Here is an 11,194-nt window from a genome sequence, read left to right as displayed (position 1 = left end):
ATTTGCTTTTATCAATTTCGTACCTTTTGAGCCAATGCTATGATTTGTGTCTCATGATTATCTTTCCCAGCATGCCATCTTGGAGGGCATTGGTGTTTTGTTTATCTACCTGTATGTCTACCGATAGCATGGGCGTACATACTAAACGTACCTATGCAGTATGTACACCACGAATGTATTTCTTTTTTTTTTTTTTTTTGGCTTGACTCTACCGTACTAGGTAGCATAGTTATAGACAGACGAGTCATAACGTATGTTTGTTTAAATAATTTCTTAAAGATAATGAAATAGAAGACGAATGACCAGAGAAAGAGAACAATACCCAAGAATAATCACAGGATATTTTCATAGTAAGTCGTCAACACATCCTCCTTCACGGGTCCCGCAACAGCCTTCAAAGCCTTGTGCGCCTCGCACTGAGTATCATAGAATTTCATATCATCAAGCGAAGCAAAAGTCGTCTTAACAGACAAGTTGAATCCCTGATTCCTTGGATCCGGGAACGAAGCCCCGACAGCCGCAGCGAGGATGTAGGGCTTACCGTCCTATAAAGAAAACCCGTTAATAACCGCCGTTCAAATCCGCGGCCCATGCACACCCGCCCGCTTGATACAGTGGCACAGATCAATAGGATAAATGGTAGACTGGGGCCAGAAGTAGAGGTAGAAGTAGGGTAGAGATAGGCCTCACCTTTGTGGCGGTCTTCGCAAGAACCTTGTACTGCTCGAGCACGCGATCGCGATCCGCCTCGTTGGGGATCTTGAAGAGGGTGATTCGCTCGATGGGGGCCATTGCTGTGGTGTGGAGGGTTCGGAGACTGAGAGCTCTGAGTACTGGTTGCATTCGGGATATGGGCATGGCGGGTTTTATATGGCGCGGGGTTTAGTATGACATCGTGTCTATGTTCCGTCGGATAGTGGAGATGCGGTTGGTGCGTAGTTCTTCGGGGATTTGTAATTTGTTTATTCATCTACCGAGAGGATTTGTTCTTGCATGATTTGGGGGCTGTTTACTATTGAAAGCCTTGTTCGTCTCTCAATTGAATGTGTTTTTGGAGTGTAGAGAGCAGATATCAGGACGGAAATAAAATTATTGGAGAGCGCTATATTCCGCTCGGGTATTTGTTTTTGCCGCGAGGGCGGAATTGGAGATTCGGATATCGAAGGGAGTATGAAGTCCATTCAAAGTGATTTATTCCAACGCTTGTATAGAAGCAAACATCGCCAAATCACAAATTCCCACGCAGTGCCTGCTCCCTTTCAAACGCCTGGAACAGACTCTTGAAGTTCCCTGCCCCAAACCCATCAAACGAATTCCGCTGAATAATCTCAGTGAACACAGTCGGGCGATCTCCAACATGTTTAGAAAAGATCTGGAGCAAGTATCCACGCTCGTCGAAATCGACCAGGATATTCAGTCGCTCGAGCACGTCTACATCAGTGCCGAGCGTCCAGGAGACTTGCAACAGTCGCTTTCGTAGATCCGCGTAGTACGCAGCTGGCACGTTGAGGAATTGGACGCCCCGGGCCCGGAGCTGCGAGACAGCTGCGATGATGTCGTTGGTACGGAAGGCGATGTGTTGGACTCCGGCTCCATGGTAGTAATCGACGAATCTAGAAACGTTAGATTTGTATACGATGGAGGTCCACGGGTGGGTGATAGAATTAGCCAACACGGGGACGTACTCTTCGATCTGTGACTTCTTCCTCCCGGTTGCGGGCTCATTCATGGGCATTTTGATGGTTTCATTTGGCGACGCAATGACAATTGACCGCATCGCCGAGTACTCGCTGCACATATCCTTATCATCGACTGTCCAGTAGCGATGGAAGTCAAGACACTCTTCATAACTATGATCGGTTAGAACGATTTCCAACAGGAAGTAGATATATGCTACTCACTATTGCACAATACTATCCACCCCTCCCCACGATTGATTCCCAACGCAGTGGTCAATCTCAAGGAGGTTGACTGCCGGTAGAAGCTGTGTGATCGGATCTTCGTCTGTGGTAATCCGGTATCCAGGCAAGAAGGGAGCATCTTTTGAATACTCCTCGCGGTTGACCAGAGAATGTACTGTATCACCATACGTCCCAATAGTCGCCGATATGAGCAGACCGTGCCCATCGACAGCGACAGTCCGCGGCTCAGCAATAGAACGAGCCCCGTTCCCAACAGCGCGCTTCCACACAGCTTCAATATCGCCGGCGATCCGAAACGCGACATCTTTCACTCCGTCGCCGTGGACGGTCAGATGTTCGTGGATCTCCACCAACGTAGTCCGCTCGTGGTGCGAAGCCTGGCGGATGAATGAATCCGCGCCATCTTTCGGTGGACCACACACAGGCCCGGTGAGGATAAACGTAGCGTCGCCGTTAGCTACGATGTAGCTTACAATGTAGGGGGATCCTGTCTCCGGGCCGCGATATGCGATGGGCCGGAAGCCCATGCGAGTGATCCAGTACGAAGCGGCTTGTTTTGGATTTCCGACGAACCAATGGATGTGATCGAAGCCCACGTATTCGGGGCCCATTTTCGAGGGGAAGATGTCTTCATTCTGCGGGACCGTCATGGTTGCTGGTTGTGGCTGCTGTATAGATCGAGGAGTGTGCCATCCATCCGGCAGTCGTTGAACAGTATAAATTAGGGTCGGTTATTGAAGGGCAATTTTCAAGACAGCTGTCTCGGAGTTTGGGAAGAAAATAGAACGCTGGTGAGGGGATCCCTGTCCAGAAGTGTCACATTTCGAGGGCGCCCCGGATCAATGTCTAGACAACATATGAGGCAATGCTGAAGTCATCTATGCATGTATAGCGGCCATGCCAAAGTTTTGGATTGTTTGTGCATGCGAGATTGTGGTTGAGACAACAACTGTGGCGGGGAAAGCTTTGTCCTTTGGTGAATATTTCAAGGTTGGCAGGTTCACATTCAGGCCTGCATAACCCTCCACACGAGCTGATTTCGATCATTCTGCAACAAAGCGCGAGGTCAATGCTGCCAGGATGCTCTCCTCTCAGTAGAAACCCCCAACGATCTGGCTATCCCATAGCCTCCAATCCAGTCCTACAGCTCTACCATCATGTCAGAGGCCATTTCCAGACAATGATAGAACCCTATGAATTATTGAACTGAAAAGATCCTTGTTCCAGCCCATTCAGATATTATTCACGGGCTCAGGCCGACTTTTGAAGAAGATCTTATAGCGTACAATCTCCACCACCTCCAGTTCCTCGCCCTCCGATGGGTGTTTCTGCAACACAGCAATTGGTCGCAGTAGCTTTTTCACTTCTCCGGTCATCCGTTGGTATCGACCGACATACAGATAGGCGTGTTTCATCCATTTTGTATCGTCCGGGTTGAGGGCCGAGTAGTCCGGGAACATGAGCTTTCCGATGGGGGTTTCGAATATGGAAGCGGGGTCAATGTTCGTAGACGTTGACACTAACTCGTCATGTTCACTCGTGTTTGGGACATTGATTGTGCCTTGTATCTCGAGGAGGGCTAGGCCTGAGGGTGTTTGGAGGAGGGTTGGGAGAGGGTTGTTCGCGGGCGTTGAGGGAGCAGTAGCGGTCGCTTTCTCCGCTGAGACTGAGGATCGAGGGTGTAGTTTTACAGATGGCATTGTGACTTTATTGCGGAGTTGTTGAAGTTAGTTGAGTGGCCGAGGGAGTTAACTAAGGGGAGAGAAACGCGTCGGGCGCGTTTGGCGATATCCCCACATTTCCTATTTGGGGTGAAATTGGTACGAATACAGAACTTTGGACTTCATAAAATGTTCGCTGGGCGTAATTTGAGAATATTAGTACAAGAACATATGTAAGTCGTGTCAAAGTATCTATATGTCTCTATTGATATAATTCAGATCTCGGCATACGAGCCAAAAGCTACCGAGCTCAGCCTTGGTTTCCTTGAAGGGCTGCTAAATATGTACATATGTAGGCACAACTGAGCTCGGGTGGGTTTGAAAGGACATTTCATGCATAGTATTCCATGCATCGGGGAGGTTGCGAATCATATCACAGTGGTTCCAGTGGGCGTTCTCACAGTGCTATCTCCATCTCGCGAAGACCTCTAGGGCTGCTTTGGCCCGTGACGTGCGTGATGTGATGGCTATCAATTTAAAGGGTTAATGCTTGGCAGCCCTAACATGAAGTAGAAAAGGGCTGTAGCCAACAGTTGATATCGGTAAAGCCAGCCAGCAGTCGATCTCAGGATTCAAACAACGATGCCGTAGTGATTTGCGTGATTACGGGCATAGAATATCTTGCCTGCCTATTCGTCAGATATAGCACTGCAGTACCAAAAACGATAAAACGTACCGGTGAATGTTGCAGGACATCCTACCCACACTCGATGCCAAAAAAAACAAGATTCAAGAAGCGCTGTTCTTATAGCAAGCATCCTCAAGATTTTGCAATCCCTTGATGGCCTCACTAGCCATATCTTCCGCAGTCCCAGCAGGACCCTGTAGCTTTCCATAACGAAGATCGCTCATGTTGCCCACGGTCGTGTTGAGCTTTTCCAAGATGGCCGCAGCCTCTCGGTCGATGGCAGCAATCTCATGCTCGATATGAGCGCTAGCGGCCTTCATTTCAGCCAGCAGACTAGCCACAGAGTGATAATCCCCCGGTACAGTAGGGGCTTGGCCAAAAAGATGGAGATCCATGTCCATCTCACGCTGCTCTTCGGAGTTTGAGGCTTCAACGCCCGTGGCAAGAGTGGCCTTTCGGAGCTCTGCTCGTTGCTTTTTACCTTGTTTAATTTCATTGTTGATGTTTTCATTCACTCGATCCAAGTCTTGTTCTCGGACTTGTTGAAGTTCCCGATAGAGAGACCTGATGTGGGGATGGGTTCTCAGGCGCTTTGGGAAGAGTTCTGTGAACTTTTGCAGTGACATTACTGTCGGTAGCGGAGCTGGTGAGAGCAGAAAGTTGCTCAGGATAGATTCCTCTGTTGGTGCCATGATGCTGGAAAGTTTTTTTTTTTCACGGAGATGATTTTAAATGTTCTTCTAGACGATTTGTAGTTCTCCCGACGCGAATCAGACTTGACGCGACGAATGATTCACGTGAACAGAGCTGATCGAGTCCACGACGAATAGAAATGATCAATGCAAGCTCTAAATGAATGTTTTAATGGATGAGACCATCGTAAAAGAACTTCGGAGTTGAATAGATAACGCACGCAATGACGGTCAATTGTTCCCGCGTCTAATTCTTCAAGGGGCCGACTCAGCAAAGTCGCGCCTCATTTCCTTCCCATCTTTCTCAACTCTACAACTATTTTTCGAATAACCTCACCACTACCAACTTCAATCCCTTCATCTTACTATCTCAGACAAACTCTGAGCTGGTCTCTTTTCGTCTGATCTAATCTTGTGGTTTCTACCCCGGTTAAATCAAATTTGGTGTCAAAAATCGACATCCTGTTCTACGCGCTGTTTGACGACCCTCTTTGTCTTCAAGCCTGCATAAATTGCAGTTGACATCCATTCCTAGAATCGAAAAGGCATTCCACGGGATTTCGTGGCTATCGCCGCTCGGGTTTATCATTCTTGGCCCTGAAGACGAGAAACGTCTTCTCTCCACCTTCAAGAGACGAGCCTAGCCAAAAGCTCTGAGTCTAACACACCGACGTCTAATCGTCACATCATCCCTTTTCCTATTCATCTCCGACAAAAATGGCCCCTTCTATGTACAGCAAGGACGAGAAGGTCCTTTGCTTCCATCACGAGATCCTGTACGATGCCAAGATTTTGGACGTCCGCCACAAGGATGCCAATGACAAGAAGAGCCCCTTTGAGTACCAAGTACACTACAAGGGCTGGAAGAATACGTAAGTCTTGTTTGCTTCATTTCTCTCTGTCTACACTCATTTATACTGGTTGCATGATGCTTGACGCATTCCCGGGTCATTACGGAAGACTTGGCTGGGATCTTAGACCCATGCTTTATCCACTATAATGATGTTTCCTGACATTTTGTTCTGTCTGGCACTCCGGGAGATCAAAAGTTGGATAAATGTATTATTTGACTGTGCAGTCTGCTAATTCTGGCACAGCTGGGATGACTGGGTCCTTGAGGACCGTCTTCGCAAGCACACTGAAGACAACCGCGAATTGGCCAATAACTTGCGCCGCGAAGCTGAGGCTTCCTTTCGCCTGAAGAACGCAAAGCCCACTGCAAAGAAGCGCGGTGGTTCCGACCGAGACTCTGTGCGAGACAGCGAAGAGCGCGGGGCCTCCGTGCCGGGCCGTGGTACAAAGCGAGCTCGTGACAATGATATCGAAAAGGTATGCCATCTCCATCTATATCGACCGGGATGTTAGATAATGGCCCCAAAAGCCAATATTTACCTATGTGTTCAAGCTAACAACTCCACAGGAAGAAAGCTTCAATACCCGTCCCTCAGTCCGCATCGTGATGCCGGACAATCTGAAGTCCCTGCTCGTCGACGACTGGGAGCAGGTAACCAAGAACCAATGCGTGGTCTCATTGCCAGCAAAGTATCCTGTTCGGCAGATCTTACAGGACTGGCACGACGAAGAAGAGCCCAAGCGCTCGGGCTCATCGGCCGATGAAGACGTTTTGGAAGAGGTGGTCGCCGGCCTCCAGGAGTATTTCGACAAATGCCTGGATAAGATCTTGCTGTACCGCCACGAGCGCCAGCAATACCGCGGCCTGCGGAAGAAGTTCGAGGCCGCGACTGGGGACCTGGCCGATAAGGGCCCCATTGATGTCTATGGTGCGGAGCACCTGATCCGGTTGTTCAGTATGTATTATCCTTATTCCGTGCTCACTTTTGAGGGGTATCTGCTAACTGTACAAAGGCACCATGCCAGAGCTTATTGCTCAGACGAATATGGATATGCAGGCCACCAACCGGCTGCGTGAGGAGATTTCTAAACTGTCTATGTGGTTGAGTAAGAATTCGGAGAAGTACTTTGCTACCGCTTACATACCGGCAGAGAGCACTCACTAGTGGGGTAGCTCTGGAGTATTTTTATATGGTTATTTTCGTTGTTCTTGCTCGTGTTGAGGTGGGGGGAGGATCACCCTTGTTGGGAAGATATCATGCTCACTGAACACCACGCGCGGTGAACTTGCCTTACCTTGCAGTATTGTTTGAAAAGCGTTGTTTGAGAACCCAAAATATAAGTTCGATGTTGCCTTTCATCTCGTGTGGAGTAGTCTCAACCCCATAAGCCTAGATCTCTAAACAGTCTGGGGATAATCAATATTGAGGCTATCCCACTAGATTGAAATCAAATGATACAGCTGAAAAGGGGGTTGGAAACAGCCCCAAAAAGGACCTACGAAAGACATTCAAAAGGCTAGTAGAAAGATGCATAGAAGGCAAATTCGACGACGGTAATAAAGCAATATTCAAAATTATCGCTAGGCTTGATGCCGAAAATGCCCATTATACTACAACTTGCAAATGCCTATGGACGAGGAAAGAGATGCACTCTAAATTGGATATCTCGATGGAAACATAGTAAGCCCACATGATGATCCTTCACGCTGCAGTATAATGCCATAAATGTCTCGAGAAAAGAACAAGAATGTCGCTCAGCAACGAACACTCATATTCTAAGCAACCAACTGCCTAGCATCATCAACAGCGCACCTCGCCGCACGCTTCAACTCACTCTTCCATTCTGCCTCTCGCCATTTAACCCAAGCACTCAACCCCTCCGGTGGCTGAATACTCAAAGTATCATAACCCTGCTTGATAATCCGATGGACCTCCCTCGGACTCAGATTCTTCTTCTTGATAGAAGGCAGTGCCACGGGCGCCGGCTCGTCAGCTTTAGGACTAGCAAGGGCCGCTGTTTTCGCGCCCTCGTGGAAGAGCAGAGTATAGAAGTGCGTGGATACAGATAGGAGGGTGTCGATGGCGGCTTGCTCGTTGGCTTTGGCGAATGCGTCGCGGAATTTGGAGATAATGGGGCCTATTTCGACGAGCTTGTAGAAGAGGTCGTCGTAGGAGGCTGGGTCTGGGAGGAAGGTGTCGCCGCCTGAGACGCAGAAGGCGATTAGGTCCGCTAGATTAGTTGTTAGGGTTTGAATCCTCGGGGCGCTTGTTAGGTCTGAGGCGTAGGTTGTAAGGAAGCGCATTAGGGAGAGAAGAGTGCGCCAAAGCTCGGACCAATGGTATGACAGGCGGATTTTGTTTTTGGAGAGGTATGTTAGGATGCGGAGCGTGATGGCGATTGCGTGGCTTGTGACTGTTAGTTATGTGAGATTGGGTGTGATGGGAGATGTGTTTTTACCTGTAGATGTTGACGTCGAGGCGACGACGGAGGTTATGAGTGATGGTATCGATCACGATGTCGAAGATGACGGTTGCAAGGACCCGGTCTCCACTGACTAGAGGGAGGTAAGGCTGTTTCTGTCGACAAATGCGGACTTTTCGCTTGCCATCATCGGCGCAGATGTGTTTACAAATAGTCGGGTCTTCGACTAGGATTCGAAGTGTGAACAAATTCAGTTCGGCGTAGTGCCCGACCCGCGGGGACCTGTATGCATGTTGGAGAAGATAAGAGGTCAATGAGAGGAAGCTTGAGAAAGGGGATTCTTCCTCGCTGCTCTCGGGCTTTGAATGAACAAGGTGATAGCCAAATAACTTGTTCGCGTTTGTGAAGTCATATGTGGCTAAAAGAATTGCAGCTTCTTGTGCGGGACTGGAATTTTGTCAGTACTATGCAAGCATCCTTCGTGAAGAAAAACCTACAGTTCAGCGAACATTGCCTTAGCTTCTTCTGCGGATGGAGGAGTTGCCTTATCTCTAGCGCCAGGAGCGATGGCTCGGAGTCCAAAGAAGATCAGAGTGTTAGCCAAACTCCAGCCCTCTGGGATATCATCTTGTACAGCAATGTAGCCATTGCGGAGGCCGCCACAGGCGAGACCAACACCTTTGGCAACTTTTTGAATGTTTGCTTCATTGACAAAATCATCAAGTCGGAGCTGATAAGGGTTTTGGAATTCAAATTTGTTGTAGTTTGCCAATAGCCCTAAAAGGAGGAACGGTTCAAACACTTGCAACGAAGTCTCCGAGTCGGAAACATACTGTTCACATTTATCAGATTATTCTTTAGTCCAAAACCGAGGCCATTGAATCATACCTTCATGAGTGACGGGAAAAGATCTCTGTGTGTGAAATATGAGACCAAACTGGTTTTGTACGCACCACTGGTCATGGCAATGGCAGTCTTAATCGCCTTTAGCCGCACATCGACTGGGAAGTATAGTGTCAGTCGACGCTTTGTTTGATTAGGGCCAATCGATACTCACGACTGCTGCCACTGCGAATGATTCCATCCAAGACGACGACGAATTCGGAGATGATATGGTCTACTTCACCGAGTCCAGCAAGAACAGTAATGACATCCGAGCTCGGATTTGTATACTTTTTGCTCAAAATGCTTGTCAAGAAGACGGTCAAAGTCTGTAGGCAAGGTTAGAACATCTTCCGAACATGGACACGGGGGTAATCACATCCAATGCGTAAGAGGCCGCCGGAGCGACGCCAGCTGCGGCCTCACGAATGGCACGAACGAAGAAATTCCGAGTTTGGATCTGATAATTAGTTAACAAACTGATTCTGTTATAACCACTTTGATATAACCTACCTGTAGACTTATTGTGTCGTCTGGACTCAAGTTGTCTAGAATAGCATGCAGCTGGTTTCGGTCCGGGGGAAGCAAGAAGAATTCCCTCCAGAACCCCTCTGATTGATCAGCATCATCGGTTGCCTATCAGACGTTAAGAATGATGCTCTTCATATGTGATGTTGGATCCTACCTTGAAGAGGTTCTCATAGAGCTGGACAATTTTGGGCTTGAAAGACTCGGGTCTACTTTGCTGGGTAAGGGGTGAGGCATCCATGGTTTAAACAGGGACAGTGATCTGCGTTTGGATCGCCAGCATTGCAGAAAGAGAAAGTAAAATAGTGAGATGCTAAACTGGTTTAATATGTTGATCTTGTTGATCTTGAATTCATTTGCTTTGAGGATCCATTCAGGTTCCGCTGACTTAGCGGCGGCAACCCAAATGGCCAAGCGTCCGACCTCGGCATAAGCCCCGGTGATATAATTGGATCCCTGACTTAGTGGCGTCACCGCCTAATCCCTACCGCTCTATTCTGCTATGGCTATACCTCAAGATTAAGCCAGTGCTTTTGGAACTAACCATCTTCTAGGAAATTTAGTATGAGTCGAGAGATTGGAGGGAACAAAATCGTGCTTGTAGTCAGAGGCACGGGTTTGACATTCGACCATCAACGCCAACGCGAAGCTGGTGCGCAGCTGGCTTAGAGGTCAAGAAATACAAATCCACCTGGTTGTTTTTCAGACGCCTTGGACACACCCTCTGTTTTCGCTGTTAACTTCAACTGTTGAGTGTATGGAATTGAGCTGAGAGATCGCCCCATACTCTTAACCGAAGCTCCCATCAACTCTTAAGTCCAACCATGAGAATATGACCCAAACCGTGATCGGGACTGTCAACGCCCCCGAAGGCGCCTTCTATCTTCTCAGTCTCTATTCAGGCCCTTCCGTACCACCGGTATCATTCTCGACTCCAATGAAGGTGTCACTCTTTCGTGTTGACTTAGCTGGGGGTATACTTATCTCGTTCTCCCACCTTCTCTTTTTCTTCCTATTTCGCCTCTCTAGGCCAGGCTAGCTGGCCCTGACTTGACTTTGCAATAGTTCTTATTGATTATAACACTGCTAGTTAACCTATGAACCTATATAGTCATGGCTTATTTTTATATAACTCTTAATCGTATTTGTTTTCGCCATACTCCGTATTCCGTAGAGGGGTTGAATCATGAGATCGTCTCCGAATAGCGGAATTCGCCGCAAAATGATCATGTCAGCTTCCGAAAAACGCACATAGTTAGATGACCATATATGCACATGTGCTCAACGTGAATCCTTGACGAATAGTCTATGAGATATATTAATAGCTCAAATAGAGATTCAAGACACTGCCATTGTAGTCATTCAAATTGATTACTTCTTTTCGTATTAGAAATTCCTTTGTCAGGTACCTTGATGGCGCCACTTTGTGTGTAGAAACCACTCAACGCTGATTGGTTCAATTTGCGTCATACAACCACCCTTACCTAATCCAACCGGGGCCACGGGGGATTCCTCAAAACAGTCAGAGATTCTTCTTTCACTCCA

General features: G+C 48.0%; 6 protein-coding genes across 6 annotated transcripts; 1 reads left to right on the top strand and 5 right to left on the bottom strand.

Annotated features, from left to right (window-relative positions):
- Window positions 1-332: 332 nt before the first annotated feature.
- Window positions 333-792, bottom strand: N7529_004134 (Dabb family protein; the record flags this gene model as incomplete). The annotated part of the gene is made up of 2 exons (XM_057239661.1): window positions 333-545; window positions 691-792. 2 exons carry the CDS (start codon window positions 790-792, stop codon window positions 333-335), a joined length of 315 nt encoding a protein of 104 aa, XP_057098956.1.
- A 436-nt stretch (window positions 793-1,228) lies between these two features.
- Window positions 1,229-2,572, bottom strand: N7529_004133 (4-hydroxyphenylpyruvate dioxygenase family protein; the record flags this gene model as incomplete). Its single annotated transcript, XM_057239660.1, has 3 exons — window positions 1,229-1,613; window positions 1,686-1,850; window positions 1,902-2,572. The coding sequence occupies 3 exons, from the start codon at window positions 2,570-2,572 to the stop codon at window positions 1,229-1,231; spliced, it is 1,221 nt and encodes a 406-aa protein (XP_057098955.1).
- A 582-nt stretch (window positions 2,573-3,154) lies between these two features.
- N7529_004132 (Ctf8 family protein) lies at window positions 3,155-3,622 on the bottom strand (the record flags this gene model as incomplete). The annotated part of the gene is made up of 1 exon (XM_057239659.1): window positions 3,155-3,622. One exon carries the CDS (start codon window positions 3,620-3,622, stop codon window positions 3,155-3,157), a length of 468 nt encoding a protein of 155 aa, XP_057098954.1.
- Window positions 3,623-4,372: 750 nt separating this feature from the next.
- Window positions 4,373-4,963, bottom strand: N7529_004131 (Cnl2/NKP2 family protein; the record flags this gene model as incomplete). Its single annotated transcript, XM_057239658.1, has 1 exon — window positions 4,373-4,963. One exon carries the CDS (start codon window positions 4,961-4,963, stop codon window positions 4,373-4,375), a length of 591 nt encoding a protein of 196 aa, XP_057098953.1.
- A 717-nt stretch (window positions 4,964-5,680) lies between these two features.
- On the top strand, window positions 5,681-6,981 carry N7529_004130 (Chromo domain/shadow; the record flags this gene model as incomplete). The annotated part of the gene is made up of 4 exons (XM_057239657.1): window positions 5,681-5,835; window positions 6,061-6,292; window positions 6,384-6,771; window positions 6,830-6,981. The coding sequence occupies 4 exons, from the start codon at window positions 5,681-5,683 to the stop codon at window positions 6,979-6,981; spliced, it is 927 nt and encodes a 308-aa protein (XP_057098952.1).
- Window positions 6,982-7,592: 611 nt separating this feature from the next.
- Window positions 7,593-9,890, bottom strand: N7529_004129 (ARMH3 family protein; the record flags this gene model as incomplete). Its single annotated transcript, XM_057239656.1, has 8 exons — window positions 7,593-8,223; window positions 8,276-8,686; window positions 8,737-9,071; window positions 9,128-9,240; window positions 9,297-9,450; window positions 9,501-9,581; window positions 9,635-9,757; window positions 9,807-9,890. The coding sequence occupies 8 exons, from the start codon at window positions 9,888-9,890 to the stop codon at window positions 7,593-7,595; spliced, it is 1,932 nt and encodes a 643-aa protein (XP_057098951.1).
- Between the last annotated feature and the right edge of the window lie 1,304 nt (window positions 9,891-11,194).

This window comes from Penicillium soppii, assembly GCF_028829465.1.
Source record: "Penicillium soppii strain IBT 18220 chromosome Unknown utg000004l, whole genome shotgun sequence".
In the NCBI taxonomy this organism is placed as follows: Eukaryota; Fungi; Ascomycota; class Eurotiomycetes; order Eurotiales; family Aspergillaceae; genus Penicillium; species Penicillium soppii.
The sequence above is the reverse complement of the archived record's forward strand: the minus strand, read 5'-3'. Positions and strand labels throughout refer to the sequence as shown.